At 59.2% G+C, this 19,584-nt stretch overlaps 1 protein-coding gene across 1 annotated transcript; it reads right to left on the reverse strand.

The window, feature by feature from the left end:
• Positions 1–3,558: 3,558 nt before the first annotated feature.
• IL23R (interleukin 23 receptor) lies at positions 3,559–17,941 on the reverse strand. Its single transcript, XM_066555969.1, is given in 14 exon segments — positions 3,559–4,143; positions 5,492–5,582; positions 6,037–6,133; positions 7,298–7,348; positions 8,920–9,006; positions 9,802–9,996; positions 11,658–11,874; positions 12,111–12,193; positions 13,130–13,289; positions 13,858–14,003; positions 14,728–14,887; positions 15,837–15,973; positions 16,684–16,974; positions 17,884–17,941. Coding segments are annotated over 14 exon segments (2,358 nt in total).
• Between the last annotated feature and the right edge of the window lie 1,643 nt (positions 17,942–19,584).

Below are 19,584 nucleotides of genomic sequence, written 5' to 3' on the forward strand. Positions count from 1 at the left end.
TCTGAATCACCAGCCTGGTTTCAGCCTGAGCTCAGCCCTGGGCAGGGCTGCTCACCCTCCTCCCCAAACCCCACAAAGGCTCAGGGATGGCAGAGGCTCCCCCAGTTCCCATAATTTTTAAGGATTGTGCCCAGTTTTGCTGCGAGGCCGCCCCAGCTGCTGCTGGCTGTGCCCTGGCAGGTTTTCAGAAGGGTTCTGCTGAGCCAGGCACTTCTCTGCAGCTTTGCAGAGCCTTGGTCACAATCTGGGCTTTGATCTGCACTCTGTGTGCTCAGAAATCCCCCAAGGCCTGGGTGTTACTGAGCTCTGTGAAACCTCCCTGCCTGAAATCCAATTTTAGCCCCTGCAGTGCCTTTATCTGCCACCCAATCTCTCCACAATTTACTGACAGCCAAGCCCCGGCAGGGTGGGCAGCTGCAAGCACAGAGCAAACCCAGCAGCACCAGGTTACTCAGAGCAGGTTTCTGTCACCTCCAGCTCCTGCTCTTCCCAAGGGGTTCAAGGAGCCTTTGGTGCTGAGGCTTTGCCAGCTGCAGTAACCCAGACTCTGTAGATAAGGAGCAAATGAAGGTCACGCCATCAGTTGGTGACTAAGCTGAGCCTAAGCCCAGCTCTCTGTGCTGCCAGCCTCAAACCAGAATGAATTCCACATCCTCCTGAATGGCAGTGGCACAAAGGGTTTAAAACTGCAGCTCAGATGCACATTAATACACTATGTATCATGTGTTAAATTTATTTATTGTCTCTTCAGTCTCGTTTCAGGTCAAATCATTTCCAGGCTGACTTTTTGGGGAGGTGAACAAGTCCCACAGGGGAGCCTCTGGCTGATCTCTGGGGGTGCTGGGATCTCCTTGCCCCTTGAGCTCCCCCTGGTAGACAGAGACACCACAGATAAAAAGAGAATTTTTTGCTCAGAGCAAGGGGCTCGTCCAGAGGCACATCCACTCTCATTTTAGCTTCTCTGTAAGATGATTTTATCTTTTTTATATTTTTGAATATTTTAATCTAAAAAACTCATTTGGAGTTCAGAGCAGGAGTGGGTGCCTCTCTCTGCTCTCCAACCCCCCTGAGCTGCCTGCACCCAATTCCTTATTTCCTTTAACTTTAACTTGTTCCCTCCTTCCCTTTACATAAAAAAGACTTTTTTTTTTTTTAAACTTTGGTCGTGATGAGGCAGCACTGTGGTGCATCTTTGTGGGTCCTGAAAATGATGGAATTCACTCCTGAGCTGATAAACAGGTGGGAATCTCTGCCACTGGATCCGACTGCCAACGGTAAAACCGAGCTTAAAACAGGAGAGAGAAAATTCTGATTCCAAGAATGAGGGGAATATTTGTAATATTTGAGGGAAGGAGGGAGCCTTGGGAAGTCAAAATAAATGAGCTGGGAGTGACTCTGTGATGGGATTCATGGGATGCCCCATCCCTGGAAGTGCTCCAGGCCAGGTTGGATGGGGCTCGGAGCAGCCTGGGATGGTGTTTGGGATCACAGAATCCCAGAATGGTTTGGGGACCCTTAAATCCCACCAGGTGCCACCCCTGCCATGGCAGGGACACCTCCCACTGTCCCAGGCTGCTCCAGCCCCAGTGTCCAACCTGGCCTTGGGCACTGCCAGGGATCCAGGGCAGCCCCAGCTGCTCTGGGCACCTGTGAAATATTCCCTTTATTAGCAGGAATATTCCCTTTATTAGCAGGAATATTCCCTGCATCTCCCAGGGATGAGGGGAGGGTGGCACTGGTGGCTCTTTGGTGTTTGTCCACGCTGGGAGCTGGGAATTCTCCATCCCTGCCCTGCTGCTGGGAGAGCAGGAGCTGTGCTGCTCTGCCCATGGGGATTTTCAGGATTCCTGGGGCTGGAAATGCACCCAGCAGCTCCTGGAGGGCAGGACCAGCCCCGTGTGCTGCCTGGGGAACATTTCCCCCCCGATTTTTGGCAGCTCAGGTGAAAGAGCAGCGCAAGTCTCAGGATGTGGACTCTGCAAAAACCCTTCCCCACCTCCTGCCTGGGCTGCTCAGAGTCCTGTGGTGTTCTTGTACAATTTCCTTCCTGCTCAGGCAGCACTCTCTAATTTCATTTTGGGCTCCCTGCCCTGCCACACTCCCATTTCTGGGCTGGTTTGCTGCTTCTGAGGGGGAATCCTCCCCTCCTTGCCAGGTCACTGCTCCTCTGGGCACAGTGACAGAATCCTGGGGCAGGAAGGAACCACCACAGCACACACGAGGGGGTTTGGGAGTGCTCAGGACAAGCAACAAAATGAATCCATTTGTGCAGCAGCTGATGGGGAAATGCTCACAGTGCCTAGGAAAAAACAATAGGAAAAAAATTTTGGGAATATTTTGTAAGTCCCAGAACACCTGGAGATCGTTTCAGGGCTGCTGAAGGAAGGAGGCTGCTGTGTTTTACCAAAGATCCAAATCCATGCTCATGTGCTGGATAAATCCCATTTTCCTGTGCCACACTGCCCTTCCCACAGCCAGGCTGAGGGGGGCCAAGGTGCTGTGAGATGATAAATCCCTCACCCAAAGGGAAGGGTTTGGCCAGGGACCAGTTCAGAGGGGTTTTACATCAGCCTGGCAGGAGGTGGAGGTGTGTTCTTACCTGAGTGGGTTTTTATTGGGAATGGGAGGAAAATGAAATGCAGAAAATATTCCATATTCTTGGTTCCAGACACATAAATCCTCCTTGGTGCGGTGCCTGTTCATCAGGAGCAATCCCAAAATATTTTCCACATCTCTGCCAGGATGTCTGAGGGATTTTTTTTATCCACTTTAGCTACAATTAGCTCCAGGAATGAAATGCTCCAAACATTTAGGAAGGAAATGCTCCAAACATTTGGGAATGAAGTGTTCCAAACCTTTGAGAATGAAATGTCCCAAACATTTGGGAATGAAGTGCTCCAAACATTTAGGAAGGAAATGCTCCAAACGTTTGGGAATGAAGTGCTCCAAATATTTGGGAATGAAATGTCCCAAACCTTTGGGAATGAAGTGTTCCAAACCTTTGGGAATGAAGTGCTCCAAACCTTTGGGAATGAAATGTCCCAAACATTTGGGAATGAAATGTCCCAAACCTTTGGGAATGAAATGTTCCAAACATTTGGGAGTGAAGTGCTCCAAACCTTTGGGAATGAAATGTCCAAACATTTAGGAAGGAAATGCTCCAAACCTTTGGGAATGAAATGCTCCAAACCTTTGGGAATGAAATGCTCCAAACCTTTGAAATGAAATGTCCCAAACATTTGGGAATGAAGTGTTCCAAATATTTGGGAATGAAGTGCTCCAAACCCTTAACAGGAGGATGATGCTGAGCAGTAATTGAAGTTATGGCATCCTGCAGGATTCTCCTGCTTGGCATCCCAGAAATCCAAGCTTTATGGGTTTTTTTTTCTTCTGCCAGTGCGAGGTAAGGTTAAAATTGGGATTTGCTGGCCCAAGATTCCCAGGCAGCCCCAAGAACCTGCAGTGGGGTAAGAAGGCAAAATTCCAGCGGGGAGCTTTGCTGCGGCTCTGCCATTGGCAATCCTGGCGCTGACACCGCCTGGGTCCCTGCTCCAGGCTTTATCCCCAGTCCCAGCTCCCCTCAGAGCAGCCCTGCCATGCTCTGGGCGAGGCCGGGTCCCTGTTGGTGGCTCTCAGGCAGGACAGCAGCTCCTCGGGCACCAGCATCTGCTCGGGGCCGGGCTCCCAGCGCTGCTCCGGGACCGATCCGTGTCCGTGCGCTGCCTGCCCCGGGAACTCCAGGCTGCTGTTGAGCACCAGGTTGATCTTGTCCAGCAGGCACAGCTGGGGGGTCCCTCCCTGCGTGTCCCACAGCTGGGGGACAGGGCTGGTGTAGTCCTGGCAGGAGATTCCCAGCTCTGGCTGCGGGACGGCCGCGGGCGGCTGCGCCGGGCAGATTCCAGCAGCCACGTAGCCCAGAGCGTTCCCATCGGAGAGCTGGGGTTTGTAGGCACCCAGCTGCCCTGGGGCCGGGCTCCTGGGGGCCACCACGCCCCTGGGCACCTCCCTGGGCTCGGCCACCCCTGCCCTGGCCTCGGGGTCCAGGCGCTGGGGCCGCTCCTGCGCCGGCACCTCCTGGACATCGGAGAGCGCGGGGTCCAGGAAGGGCTCCTGGAGGCTGGCGCTGGGGAAATCAGCCTTGTCCTGGGGGAATGAGGATAGATGTGCTACCTCCATCCCAGCCCTGCTCCTCCATCCCAGCCCTGCTCCTCCATCCCAGCCCTGCTCCTCCATCCCATCCCATCCCTGCTCCTCCATCCCATCCCATCCCTGCTCCTCCATCCCATCCCTGCTCCTCCATCCCATCCCATCCCTGCTCCCTCATCCCATCCCTGCTCCTCCATCCCAGCCCTGCTCCTCCATCCCAGCCCTGCTCCTCCATCCCATCCCATCCCTGCTCCTCCATCCCAGCCCTGCTCCTCCATCCCATCCCATCCCTGCTCCTCCATCCCATCCCTGCTCCTCCATCCCATCCCTGCTCCTCCATCCCATCCCAGCTCTGCTCCTCCATCCCATCCCTGCTCCTCCATCCCATCCCTGCTCCTCCATCCCATCCCAGCTCTGCTCCTCCATCCCATCCCTGCTCCTCCATCCCATCCCTGCTCCCTCATCCCATCCCTGCTCCTCCATCCCATCCCTGCTCCTCCATCCCATCCCTGCTCCTCCATCCCATCCCATCCCATCCCTGCTCCTCCATCCCATCCCTGCTCCCTCATCCCATCCCTGCTCCTCCATCCCATCCCTGCTCCCTCATCCCATCCCTGCTCCCTCATCCCATCCCTGCTCCTCCATCCCATCCCTGCTCCTTCATCCCATCCCTGCTCCTCCATCCCATCCCTGTTCCCTCATCCCATCCCTGCTCCTCCATCCCATCCCATCCCTGCTCCCTCATCCCATCCCTGCTCCTCCATCCCAGCCCTGCTCCTCCATCCCATCCCTGCTCCCTCATCCCATCCCAGCTCCTGGCAGGATTTGTTAACAGCACAGCTCTCCTTAGGGCTTGGGGCAGCCTGGCCCAGGGAGGAAATGGGATGAGCTCTCAGGTCCCTCCCAGCCCAGGGCAGCTGTGCCCATGGAATACAGAAAATGTGGGATTCAGGTTTAAAGCAAATCTCAGCTACTCCAGGCTCCCACCCCCCTGGGGAATGATTCCTGAGCAGCTCCCAGTGCCTCAGAACTGGAACCTCTCCCCGTCCCTGCTCCCCACACAAGCTGCCCTCTCCCAGCTAACAGGGAATGCTGCCAGAGGAGATGGCCTCAAGTCGGGCCAGGGCAGCTTTGGGTTGGATTTTTGGGAAAATTTCTTTGTGGAAAGGGCTGTCCAGCCCTGGAGGGACGTAAAATCCCTGTGGATGTGGCACTTGGGGACACAGGGCAGTGCTAGGGGTGGTTGGACCCGATGGTCTCAGAGGGATTTTCCAACGTGGATAATTCTGTAAAGCCGAGCTTTAATCTGAGAGGAAGCAAAGCCAGGAGATCACTCTGCCCTCACCTGGAGTGACTTCACCACGGTGCTGTTCTCCACGTGGGGAAAGTCCTCAAGCATCCACCTTGGCAGGAGGGACACGAGGGTGGCCTTAACCCTTCACAAAAGGCAAAACCAAACCCCAAATGTTACTCCAGTGTGTTATTCAGATATTCCTCATGCAGGATGGAACTCTCTGGGTGGGAAGGACGCATGAAGAACACCTAGCCTTGGAAACTCCGGGCTCCCCATTCTTAAATTTCACCAATTTCATGTTTATTTGGCTTTTTTTTTTTTTTTGTTGGTCTCTGCCTTACTGTAGAGCACTAAAAGTCCTTTCATACCACAGCCTGATAAATGTGTGATATTGCCCTCAGGCTGAGGCGAAAAGGACTCTATAGAGGATTTTAAAACATCCCAGAAGAAATTATTTTATATTTCTTCTATATACAAAAAAAAAAAGAAAAAAAAAAACCAAACCCCCCAAAAACCCCAAACACCCTCCCCAAAAAAAGGGGTAAAAAGTTCTGAATTGGGAATAAGGAAAGAAGACATGGAGGAGAAAGGAATACCTTTTCCTGACTGATTTTTTAAACATCACAACTGCAAAAAGAATGGATAATCCAACCACGCTGAGGCTCAGGCCCAGGAAAACTCGGATGCCCTCATCTGCAGGGGGATGGAGAGGGAGGAGGTCATGGCCTCGGTGCTGCAGTCCCCCACCATTCACCATTTCCTGCCCCAGCTGCCAGAAATGCTGACGTGAATCCCTCAGCCCGGGCTGGTTTTGCTTTTGGTTTGAGAGCTGAAACAGACCGTGACCTTTACCAGAGGATGTGCCAGCAGAGCATCCCCAAACGGGAGGGAAATGCTGGGACACGTCCCTGGTCCCGGCTGCAGGATGGAGTCAGCCCCTTGCAGGATGGAATCAGCCCCTTGCATGGGTTAATTTGATATTTCCCAGGGTTTGGCACCTCCCCCTTGGGCTGGGCGTTGTGTTTTGGCCTCGTTAGAGAGCAGAACTCAAGGATTGCATTCTGTGGGTGCTGATCATCCTTCCCTGCTCGTGGGGAAAATCTCCTTTATTGGCTCTTGTCAGAACCCAGGACATTCCTCTGGCTGCCCTGGAGGGCTCCAGACCCTGCCCAGGGGGCTCAGAGACCTCAGCACAGAGCCCAGGGACCCTGTGCCTTTGATTGAGCCCTTGGAAAAAACAATTACCAACCTTTATATGAAGAATTACAAATTAAAGGGGTTTAAGTAGAATAATAATTAGTTTGTCAGGGAGTGAAAAATAGATTTTTGGGGTTTTTAGAATGGGGGTAGAGGGCAAGATAAAGGAATCTGGGCCTGTCCAGCCTTTCTCCTTCTTCTTCTTGGCCTCCATCTCCTGCTGTGATGGTGGCACTTTTGGATTGGTTTAGAGCAGAAGCTCAGTGTTTAACATAGGTGATGGGTATTGGGAAGTTATGGTAAATATTGTACAGGTAGTTTTTAGTATAAAAAGGTAACACCACCCCAGGGAAGGCAGAGTGTGTCTGTCTGACCTGCTGAGCGGACCTGGGCAGGGCAGGAGAAAGAATTTTATAGATAAGGAACAATAAACAACCCTGAGAACGAGCAATAGAGAGCTCTGACTCCTCCTTCGAGTGCCAGGCTGGGAAAAGAGACTTTGTGACACATCTGGGGGTCACTGTGAGCAGCAGAGATTCCAAAAGGCTCTGACCCCCCCCAAAGCATCTGGGAGCTCTCAATTCCCGCTGCCAGGAGCTGCTTGGGTTAAACCCGCCCAGGACAAAGCCTGGCCTAGCAAGGCAGAGCTGCCCTCCTTACCCTGGGACATCTCGCTGTAGGCGCTGCCCAGGAGCGGCTCCTCTGCAGGGGCTGCAACAGAGAGAGGGGAAAATGGCTGTGGTTCCTTCAGAGGGCTCTGGGGGACACAAAACCTGCCTTGGTTCTATATTTTGAGAAAAATAAGCCATGGTGTAACGAGGACAATTAACCTCCCTGGAGCAATGAGTAACTCCAGCCCTGCTGGGCTCTCCACAGTGTCCCCACAGTTAAATGAGGTGTTGATCAAGCCTGTCCCCATCTACAGAACCTCTTCCCTGCACGTCCCTCCCTTCCCTCAGCACCCAAAACAAGGATTTATTCCCCCTAGGGAGCTCCATCATTTTTCACAAGCACTCCCAGGTTGTTTAACAGCTTTTCCAGAGAAGTTGTGGACCCCTGGAGTGTCCCAGGCCAGGCTGAACTAGCTTGGAGCACTCTGGAATGGTGGGAGATGTCCCTGCCATGGCAGGGGTGGCACTGGGTGGGCTTTGAGTCCCTCCCAGCCCAGCCCATTGTGGGATTCTGTGATTCCCAAAGTGCCTGCACCCCTTGGGAATGAATTTCCAGATTATTTCCGTGCAGTGAGGGAAGGTCTGCAGCTGGAGACCCTGCCGTGGCAAGAAGCCTCTTTCTGCTGAAATAAGCAGCCAGCTTTGATCCTGGCCAATTCAGCAATTCCCTTTGATCCTGGCCAATTCAGCCACTCCCTCGGGGTCCCTTGCCCCTGGTTTGGAGCCACAGGGGAGGGACCTGCCCTGGGGACAGCACCCAGCAGCCAGGGCCGACGCGGGACACCCAGCCAGGAAAGTCTGCTCGCATTTCCTGGGAACAGCTCCCTTCCCCAGGGGCTCCTGCAGAGCCACGGGGCTGCTCTGGCCCAGGAGAAACCCCTGAGCAGCTGCAGAGGGCCCATCTCAGGTGGCATCGGAGCCAGGAGCTGAGGGCACCCTCGGGTGTCCCCTCAGGTGTCACCTGCGGTACTTTGGGCTCTGACAGCCCTTGATGGCCCCGCCCAGCCCCACCTGGCCCCTCCACCCCACCCCTGCCCAGGGCGGGATCTATTTAAGCCCAGCCCTGGCCCTCGGCCCCAGCAGGGCTGGGCTGGGCCAGCTCCGGACTCAGACCCTGCTCTGGTGTCACAGCTTGGCCTCACCCAAGCCCAGCTCCGGAGGGCACCCAAAGCCACCCCAGTGATGGAAATGAGGTTTTCCTTCCCCAAACCCTTCCCCAGCGCTGACCCAGCTGCAGATGTCCCTCCCAAAGCTCTGTGCCTCCCACTCCAGGTAGGAAGGGCTGGCTCTGCCCAGCTGCTCCCTGGAAAAGCTCTTTGCTGGATTTTGCTTGATCTGCGACATCTTATTTTGAGTTCTGCATGTGCAACCTCGCTTTTCTGCCCTGGAAAGGGACAACGACCCCACGGGTGCCTCTGCTGAAGGACAATGAGGCTCTGGCTCTGTGCAGGGAGCAAACGCCAGCTGGAGATGGGTTTGACCCCAACACATCGATTGAATGCATTTTACCCTTTCCCGCCCGGCTCGGTGCGAGGGTCTGCCCCGTTCCCAAGCCGAGGGATCCCCAAGGGGAGCAGCAGCAGTTTCCCACCCGCGGGCAGTCCGGCTCACCTGGGCTGGAGCAGGGGGCGCTGATCCCGCCGGGATACACCGCGTACAGCCACAGGCGCGGGGGAGCCGCCCCTGCCGGCAGAGCACAGAGATGCCTTAGAACGGGATTCCGTCCGCTGGGCTTGGCCAGGGGCTGCTGACGGAGCGGTGACAGCAGCTGGGCTGGCCCCTGGGGGGCTGCGGTCCTTCCTGGACCACCAGCTCATTTTTAAATTCATTAATCAATTAATTAAATTCATTTTCTTTCCCTCCCCATCCCCTCCTTCCCCTGGGATCTTCGCCCAGGGACCCAAATCCCACTGTCTGCCCTCAGGTCTCCAACTGCTTCCCTCCTCCTTCCCTAAGGGCTCTTCATGGCCCCACTCCCCAAAAACAAGAGGGCAGGGGCTCAAGCTCAAATGAAGCTGCCTTGATAGTCTGATTCGGATTTATAATCTAATCCGGATTGATAGTCTGATTTGGATTTATATTCTAATCCAGATTTATAATCTAATTCGGATTTACAGTCTGATTTGGATTTATAATCTAATTCGGATTGATAGTCTGATTCGGATTTATAATCTAATTCAGATTGATAGTTTGATTTTGATTTATAATCTAATTCAGATTGATAGTTTGATTTTGATTTATAATCTAACTTGGGTTTACAGTCTGATTTGGATTTATAATCTAATCCGGGTTTACAGTCTGATTTGGATTTATAATCTAATCTTGATTGATAGTTTGATTTTGATTTATAATCTAATTTGGATTTACAGTCTGATTTGGAGTTATAATCCAATTCAGATTTATAATCCAATTTGGATTTGCAGTGTGATTTGGATTGATAAGGTCCTGAGGAGCTGTGCCCAGCAGAAGGGGGGTTCCTGGCTGTCCTACCTGGGATGTAGGTGTGTGTGTGGTGGGGTGGGATTCTCTCCCAGCTGTACTGCTCCTGCAGGCCGTGCTGGGGGCTGGAGAGCCACTCCAGGACGAACCAGAGCAGGGGGCTCTGGCTGGGCTGGGGGCGCTGCCACCGCACCAGGACCCTGCTCTGCTGCTCAGGCTGCACCTCCAGGGCCTCCGGGGCTGGGAACTCTGTGGGGAAACAGGCAAGGGGTGTCAGTCACCCCAAACTCATCCTCGGACACGGGGAAGGGTCAGCCCAGCCCAGGGCAAATGTGGCTTTCCTGGAAGGGTTTGAAAGCTGAAGGGTGAACAGGAAACTATAGAATATGGTGGGTTTGTATATAAACCCTCTCTCTCTCCATCTATCTATATATATATATATAAATCTGTCTTTATGTATTGATCTGTATTTCATAGGAATATTCAGATTGGAAAATACCTTAAAGATCAAAGCCACCTCTGCCCCATGTCCCCAAGTGCCACATCCATGTGGCTTTTGAATCCCTGCAGGGATGGGGACTCCACCCCTGCCCTGGGCAGCTGCGCCAGGGCTGGAGAACCTTTCCAGGAGGAATTTTCCCAAATATCCACCCTGGGGCCGTTCCCTCTGCTCCTGTCCCTGTTCCCTGGAGCAGAGCCCGACCCCCCCGGCTGTGCTCTCCTGGCAGGGGCTGTGCAGAGCCACAAGGGCCCCCTGAGCCTCCTTTGCTCCAGGCTGAGCCCCTGCCCAGCTCCCTCAGGGATTCTCCATTACCTGCCCAGCTCCCTCAGGGATTCTGCAGCCCCTGCCCAGCTCCCTCAGGGATTCTCCATCCCCTGCCCTGGACACTCTCCAGCCCCTCACTGTCCTTCCACTGCCTGGCACAGCCCAGGTGGCTGTGGCCCTCCTGGCCAGCTGTGCTCCTCCCCAGCCAGATGTGGAGCTCTGCAAACCCCACACCCTCAGCTCTGAAATGCTTCAGCTGTCCCTGCTTACCAGAAACGTGCAGGGTTCTGATAAGCATCAGAGCTGAGGGAGGTTTTTCCACCTTATTTCTCTTCAGTTTCCTTTTAGTCATGTGTTTGTCCTCAGCCTGAATGGGACTTTCCCCTCCCATTGCTCATTCAGAGACTTTTTTCAGAACTAGCAAAGCGTGGCTGTGGGGGAAACCACAGCCCAGGGCACAGGGACCATAAGGTGGCCCTAAAAGGATTTAAAAGGGTTTTTTTTCCCCCTTCTTTTTCAGTTTGCAAGGACCCAGCTCCCAGTGGGGGCCGGCAGAGGCTGCAGGAGCTGGTCTGGAGCAGAGGAGCAGCCTGGCACCGTTTGCTTTGCCAGCCAACACGGGCAGGGCAAACTTAAAAATGAGTTTGTTCCTGCAGCCTTAGGAGGTGAAGGGCTGAGATTCCAGAGCCTGAAGGGGCTCCAGGAGAGCTGGAGAGGGACTGGGGACAGGGGATGGAGGGACAGGACACAGGGAATGGCTCCAACTGCCAGAGGGCAGGGATGGATGGGAAATTGGGAATTGTTCCTGGGAGAGGCTGGGATGGAATTGCCAGAGCAGCTGTGGCTGCCCCTGGATCCCTGGAAGTCTCCCAGGCTGGACACTGGGGCTTGGAGCACCCTGGGACAGTGGGAGGTGTCCCTGCCATGGGACAATGAAATGAGCTGGGCTTTAAGGTCTCTCTCAACCCAAACCACTCCAGAATTCCATGATTCCACATCCAGCAGGGGAGCACCTCCAGGGGGCCTGTCTGGAGGGCTCCGTGTCCCCGGTGGAGCGGGCAGAGCTGTGCCGGGGCTCTCCCCGTGCCCAATCCAGCCTTTCCCCGCAATGCGGGCGGGATCGGTCCCGGCGGTGCCCCCGTACCTTCCGGAGCTGCCGCCCAGTTCAGGGGGATGCTGGCGGGGCTGGAGGCGCCCTTGGCGTTGCGGGCGGTGACGAGGAGGCTGCGGGCTCCGGGCGGCACCAGCACGGCGCACTCGGTGCCCGGGGTGAGGCACAGCGGCCAAAGCGCTCCCGCGGAGCTCTCGGCGCTCACGGCGTAGCCCAGGATCCTCCCGCGGGCATCCCGGGCTGCCAGCGGCTGCGGGGGAACGGCGGCCGGGAGCGGGGGGATCTGACCCCCACACCCGGCCGGGACAGCCCTGCCCGGCTGGTGCCACCTTTTACCTTGTACCGGGATGGGGATTTGGCTCCCAGCCGGGCTGGCCTTTCCTGCCCTCCCCGCGGCCACAGGGCTCCGCAGCGAGGGCGGCACCGGCGCTGCTCGGGGAGGAGCGGCGGAGCCAAAGCCGCGCGGAGGCTGCCCCGAGCCCTTACCTGGATCAACACCGTCACCTCGTGGCTGCCGTTGGGCAGGGCCCGGCCCAGGCGCCGCCACACGGCGGGAGCGGCGGCGGGGGCTGCGGAGGAGCGGGGACACCGTGACCCACCGGGAGTGACACCGTGAACACACCGGGAGTGACACCGGGGGTGACACCGTGAACACACCGGGGGTGACACCGTGAACACACCGGGAATGACACCGTGAACACACCGGGAGTGACACCGGGGGTGACACCGTGAACCCACCGGGGGTGACACCGTGAACACACCGGGAATGACACCGTGAACACACCGGGAGTGACCCCATGACCCATCGGGAATGACACCGGGAGTGACCCCATGACCCACCGGGAGTGACCCCGGGAATGACACCGGGAGTGACATCGGGAATGACACACCGGAGGGGACACCGTGACCCACCGGGAGTGACACCGGGGGTGACACCGTGAACCCACCGGGCGTGACACCGTGACCCTCCGGGGGTGACACCGTGACCCACCGGAGGGGACACCGGGGGTGACACCGTGACCCACCGGAGGGCACCCGGGGCCCGCACCCACCCTTAGCCCCTCCCGGCCGGCTGGCGGAGGAGCGGAGCGGACGGAGAGCGGCGGCGGGCGCGGCTGTTCGGGGTGAGCCCCCCCCCGTTCCCCGCCGGCACCGGCACGGGAGGGCAGCGCTGCCCGGGCCGGCCGTGCCAGGCTCGTGACAAAACCAGGAGCTGGCACGGATGGGCGGAGCTGGCTCAGGGTGACCACGATTTGTCGCGACACCTTGGCCGATGTGGTTTTTCCACCAGGGCAGCAAGCAAGGCCCTAAGGACGGTGGGATCTGTTCTGTCGGGAAAGCCCCCCGAGAGCATCCAGCCCAGCCATCCCCAGCGCTGCCAAGGCCGCCACTGCCCCGTGTCCCCAAGTGCCACATCCACAGGCACTTTGAACCCCCCCAGGGTGGGGACAGCTGTGCCAGGGGTGGCAAATGCCACAGGGGGGTGTCGCCGGCGCTGAGCCCACCTGCCTCGGGGGTGCGGTACAGGAACGGGGGGCTCCAGGCGCTCCAGGGGCTGTGGGCGCTGCCGAGACGGCACCTGGCCTGGAACACGAACTCGGTGTCGCTCTGCAGCTCGTGCTGCCAGCGGGGACCCTCCGGTGGCACCTTGTCACACAGCTCCACCTGCCAGGGAAGCGGGGCGCTGGGGCAGCGGGACACGGCGGCATGGGCAGGACCCGCCCTGTCCCCTCCGGCGCCACCTGCGGGGCACAGCCAGAGACCCCAGCCACGCTGGCAGCGCCAGCGCGGAGATTTTGGGGCTCCTGTGGCAGCGGGGATCCAGGCCCAGCCTTGGCAGCGCACAGGGGCATTCCATCCCTGCCCCTGTGTGGGTTTGGGGTGTGGGTTTGGGGTTTTTTATCTGCGGTGTGCTCTGAGCATCCCCCGGGATTTTGTGCCTTGTCCTTGCAGAGTGGAACGTTTGGGAATATTTGGAATTCCGTCTTTTTGCTCAGAAAGCTGAGCTAACCCTGCCCACGAGGCCATCTGCGGCCCCTCCCAGGTGGCATCAGCTCTGCTGTCCCCAGAGTGGGAGGACGCTCCCTGTGGCCAGGGGTGCCCATTTGAGCAGCGCCAGAGCACAGGGGTGAGTCTGGAACATCCCCAAATATTCCCATTGCCCGCGGGGTCTCCAGCAGGACCAGGACTGGCATCTCCTCCCCGGGGTTGTGAGGGGGGTTTGGGGTCTCACATGCCACGCCAGGGTGCCCGTGGCCCTGTGCCTCTCCTGGCACTGCACGTCCCTCAGCCGGGTGAGGCTCCTCCAGCGCGTGGTGGTGCTGGCCGGGGATGTGTCCGTGGTCTCGGCGTCCATGGGCACGGGCAGAGTGGGCACCACTGCGGGCACAGAGGGAACAGCAGGGTGGGGACAGTCCCTGGGCTCAGGGGTGTCCCCAGAGTGACACTGCAGGGCAGGGTGGCCAGGCACAGCCACAGCACACCGTGCTGCTCATGGGGAGACAGAGGGATGGATGGATGGATGAGGGACAGATGGAGGGAGGAATGGATGGATGTGGAGGGAGGGATGGATGAGGGACAGATGGAGGGAGCGAGGGATAATGGAGGGATGGAAGGATCAATGGATGGATGGATGCATGGATAATAGATGGAGACATAGATGGACGGATGATGGAGACATGGATGGACGGATGGACAGAGGGACGGATGATGGAGACATGGATGGACAGAGGACGGATGATGGAGACATGGATGGACAGAGGGACAGATGATGGAGACATGGATGGACAGACGGACAGATGATGGAGACATGGATGGACAGAGGGACGGATGATGGAGACATGGATGGACAGACAGACAGATGATGGAGACATGGATGGACAGATGGACAGAGGGACGGATGATGGAGACATGGATGGACAGATGGACAGATGATGGAGACATGGATGGACGGATGGACAGAGGGATGGATGATGGAGACATGGATGGACAGAGGGACAGATGATGGAGACATGGATGGACAGAGGGACGGATGATGGAGACATGGATGGACAGACGGACAGATGATGGAGACATGGATGGACAGACGGACGGATGGCCGTACCGAGCTCCTGCAGGCTGAGGCGCTGAGGGGCCGAGCAGGCAGTGCCCAGCTCGTTGCTGGCCTGCACCCACAGCCAGTAGTGGCTGCCATTGTGCAGCTCCCCCAGCAGCACAGGTGAGCCTGCAGGGAAGGTCTTTTCTTCCTCATCATCCTCCTCGTCCTGTGCCACCACCCTGGAAGCAGAAGGCAGCCCTGTCAGTGCCCATTCCAGCACCACCCCCCTGCTGGCACGGCCACCCCGGCTCCTGAGGTGTCACAGCTCGTGACCAGGGCACGGCCACCCCCAAACCTGGCATTTGTCACCCCTAAAGCAAGCTGGGAATTCATTCCCTTCCCTGACACTGCTGCTGAGGATTTCACAGTGGGAAGGGAACTCCTTCCTTCCTTTCTGGCTGCATGCTCCAGTTTGACCCCAAATTTAGGCAGGAGCTTTGTCCCTTCTCCTCACAAAACTTCCATATGATGGGATTTAATGCCTTTAAAATTGAGTCAGGAGAACTGACAGCCTGCAGGGCTGGTGCCATGGGGACCAGCCATGGCATCCTGGGTTGGGTGTGACATGCCAGGTGGGGACCTTGGTGGCATCCCAGGGTGGCACTGCGGCACACCATGCAGCAGCCAGCACCTCTGCTTCAGCTTCAGGCTGGGCTTTGGGCTTTGGGCAGCGTTGGGGTCACCCTCTCTTTACCGCGGAGGGAGCTCCAGCAGCTGGAAGCTGCAGCTTCCCCGTGGTGGGGCTCGATGGGATGTGAGCAGGGCACTGCGGTGAAGCGTGCGGCTCTGGGGCAGGAGGTGACAAAACGTGAGCTGAAGGAAGTGGAACTGGGGCACGGCAGCGCCGCTGTCACCGGGAGCTGCCACCCGGGAGCTGTCACCCGGGCATGCCAGCGGGAGCTGTCACCCGGGAGCTGTCACCCGGGGATGCCACCGGAGCTGTCACCCGGGAGCTGTCACCCGGGGATGCCACCGGAGCTGTCACCCGGGAGCTGTCACCCGGGGATGCCACCGGAGCTGTCACCCGGGAGCTGTCACCCGGGGATGCCACCGGAGCTGCCACCCGGGAGCTGCCACCCGGGCATGCCAGCGGGAGCTGTCACCGGGGCTGTCACCCCCAGGTCTCACCTGCGCAGGTGGAGGCTGTGCTGGGTGGGCAGGTGCGTGGTCCGTCCCCGCTCCCAGCTGCAGAGCAGGGACTCCGAGCCCTCGGCGATGGCGCAGCTCAGGTTCCCCGGAGGGTCCGGGGGGTCTGCGGGGAGAGCCCGGGTGAGGGCGCGGCCCCCCCGGCAGAGCCAGCCCGGCTCGGGGGGCTCAGGGCACTCACAGCCCGGCTCGGGGGGCTCGGGGCACTCACAGCCCGGCTCGGGGGGCTCAGGGCACTCACAGCCCGGCTCGGGGGGCTCGGGGCACTCACAGCCCGGCTCGGGGGGACACGGGGTACTCACAGCCCGGCTCGGGGGGACACGGGGTACTCACAGCCCGGCTCGGGGGACACGGGGCACTCACAGCCCGGCTCGGGGGGACACGGGGTACTCACAGCCCGGCTCGGGGGGACACGGGCTACTCACAGCTCGGCTCGGGGGGACACGGGGCACTCACAGCCCGGCTCGGGGGGGACACGGGGCACTCACAGCCCGGCTCGGGGGGCTCAGGGCACTCACAGCCCGGCTCGGGGGGACACGGGGTACTCACAGCCCGGCTCGGGGGGACACGGGCTACTCACAGCTCGGCTCGGGGGACACGGGGCACTCACAGCCCGGCTCGGGGGGACACGGGGTACTCACAGCCCGGCTCGGGGGGCTCGGGGGGACACGGGGCACTCACAGCCCGGCTCGGGGGGACACGGGGCACTCACAGCCCGGCTCGGGGGGCTCGGGGGGACACGGGGCACTCACAGCCCGGCTCGGGGGGGACACGGGGCACTCACAGCCCGGCTCGGGGGGGACACGGGGCACTCACAGCCCGCCCGGAGCTCGGTGCCGCACACCACCCTGTCCTTCTGGTCGCAGCGGGAGAAGCAGATGACGGTGGCGAAGGGCAGCTGGAAGCGGCGCAGGTGGAGCCGCACGGCGCCGCCGGGCAGGGCCTGCAGGGAGCCCTCGGCGTGGCTGTAGTTGAGGAGGATGAGGAGCTGCCCTGGCGAGGGGCAGCCCAGCGAGGACTCGCAGCCGATGGAGATGTCGGAGCCCAGCAGCACCACGGGCCCGGGCTCGATCCACACGCGCCCCTTGCACTCCGAGCTCGCAGCACCTGCGCCAAAGCGGCTGGGCTGTCCCGGGGCTGTCCCGGGGCTGTCCCGGGGCTGTGCCGGGGCTGCAGACCCCGGCAGGGAGAGGATCCCCTCCCTGGGATGCAGCCGCAGCACGGCTGGAGCCCGTAGCCAGGGGATTACAGCCCGCCCTGCTCACCTTCAGCCCCATGGGATGCAGGTAAACCGAGGCACGAGCGATGCCGGGGAGAAATTGTCCCCCCTGAGGGTGGGCAGGCCCTGGCACAGGGTGCACAGGGTGCCCAGAGCAGCTGTGGCTGCCCCTGGATCCCTGCAGTGCCCAAGGCCAGGCTGGACAGGACTGGGAGCGCTCTGTCCCTGCCTGCCCCGAGGTCCCTCCCAGCCAAAGCGGGGCCGGGGCTGGGCTGAGCCCCCCGCCCCCGCAGCAGCGCCCCGGCCCCGCTGACTCATCCCGGCAGCTCAGAAACGGCCCCGTTCCGCCAGTTTCACCCATTTCAGGGCTGCTCTAATATTTAAATGAGTGCAGGGAAATAACCTGCCCTCGGAGAGCTCTGATCCCCCAGATTAGCGCGGCGGGGGCGCTGCCCTTCCCTATCAGATGAAGCTCTGCAGCAGCGCCGGCTCTCAGCGCTATCGGCTCCATCTGCCCTTCCTGGAAAGGGCAGGGCTGAGCCCCGGGGCTGCAGGGACAGGGGCAGAGCTCGGCACAGGGGCTGCAGGGCCCTGGGAATGGCCCCGGGAGCCTGGGAATGGCCCCGCTCCAAGGAGGGGAGAGCGGAGGAGAAGGAGCTCAGGGCAAGGGACCCCCCCCCAGCAACGCTCCCCTCAAAGCCCACAACTCTGGAATTGTCCTGTTCCCACCCCAAATCCCCCGCGGGTCCAGGGCGTTGCTCGGGTGCCATCCCGGTGGCCCTGTCGCCGTCACTCACCTGGGCACAGGCAGCAGAGCAGGACGGACAGCACCAAAGCCTGGCGGGCCCCCGCCATGGGCTGGGCTGCGGCATCGCCTGAGGGGCAAAAAACCATGGAGCGAATCCTGCTGGGAGGAGCGGGACGGGGAAAGGCGGTGTGGGACCGGGGCAGGGAGAGCTGAGCAGCCCCGCCTCGGAGAGGGTGGGACCGAGGGCAGGGGGCGCTGCCCGGAGCCCCCCGGTGCTGCCGGCGGGGCTGGGCTGCCACGGGCACAGCGGGGATGGGGACGCTCCGGATGAGCCCCCGAGGGTCAGGAGCAGCTGGGAAGCGTGGAAGGGCTGGGGGAGCTGCTCAGCCTGGAGAGGAGGGGCTCGAGGGGGGCAGATCCTTGGGGAGGGATGTTTGGGGGGGGTAAAGGGCAGCCAGGCAATGGCCCAGGGACAGGACAGGAGGCAACGGGGTCAGGAAATCAGGACATCCCAACTTAACCTTAAAAAAAGCTCTTTAAATGTCAGAGTGGGGCTGCTGCCCTGAGGGCTGGTCCTGCAGTCTCCATCCCTGGGGCTGCTCAGACACTTTTTATGGCATAGAAACTCCCTGTTTCCACAACATCTTTCCCACAGGTCCTGCCCAGGCTGAGCCAGGCTCTTCCCAGCAGTGAACCCCTTGAGACAGCCCCAAAATCCCAGGTCAGGCCTTCCCACCCTTTGCCTGCATCCCACAGTTGCTCAAATTTTCCCCTGCTCCCTTTGCCTCCCTCCACAGCCTCTCTGGGAGAATTCCCACGAGCCAGGAGAAGCAATCCCAGCCTCACCAGCCTCGTGGGGCTGGGTTTGGGGCTGGAACCAGCACCCACGGCCCAGACTGGTGAGGAGCAGGGAGACGCAGCTCCCGGGGGAAATTGCTCCTTTCCAACAGAAGCATCTCCCTGGAAGCATCCCCTGGAGCTGGGGTGGCCCCAGCACCCCCCAGGCCCCTCTGGGGTCGCAGAGCAGATCCCAAACCAGCCCTGCCACCCCCATTCTCCTGCCTGGGCTGAACACCCAGCCAAGCCCACGCTCCCTTATTTCCCTTCCCCATGCAATACCTGCTGTCAGGAATGGCAAGTTTCCCTGGAGGGAGGCCAGAGTCCTCAGTAAAAGCTCCAAAATGCTGTTTTTCAGCTCAAACCAGGCCAGCAGCAGCAGCAGCAGCGAGTGCTCTGGTGCTTCTCGTGCGGGGTGAGGTGACCTGGTTTGGTTTTGGGGCTGATCAAGCATTCATCGTGGCTGAGTCAAACCTCAAGTGCCTCCCTATTACCTGACCTACAAAGAGAAGCTGTCAGCTCCCAAGTGCCCACGAGCCTTCTGCAAACCAGGGCAAATGAAAAAATGCATTGGGGTCCTGTGAGAAGAACTGGGAACTCTAAATCTGCCCAGCTCTGCCTCCTCTGGAATCACCTTTGTGTTTTTATTCCAGTTTAGAGGCGTTTGCAGAGTCCAGAGCCAAAGGAACGAGGCCATTTGGAGATGCTGGGCTTTGAGCTGCTCTCTGGTGAAGCCTCCTGGTGCACTAGGGCTGAGGAAATGGGAATTCAGCAGGAAGGGAGAAGCTGCTCCACGGTGCCAACCCAAATCCCGCGGAACCTTCCCCGGGGGCCGTGCCAGGAGGGACAAACGCAGGAGCAGCGGGTGAGGAGCAGCAGCTGGGACATTTCGGGGTTAAATGCAGGGGCTGGG

This window comes from Molothrus aeneus, chromosome 9 (assembly GCF_037042795.1).
Source record: "Molothrus aeneus isolate 106 chromosome 9, BPBGC_Maene_1.0, whole genome shotgun sequence".
Classification (NCBI taxonomy): Eukaryota; Metazoa; Chordata; class Aves; order Passeriformes; family Icteridae; genus Molothrus; species Molothrus aeneus.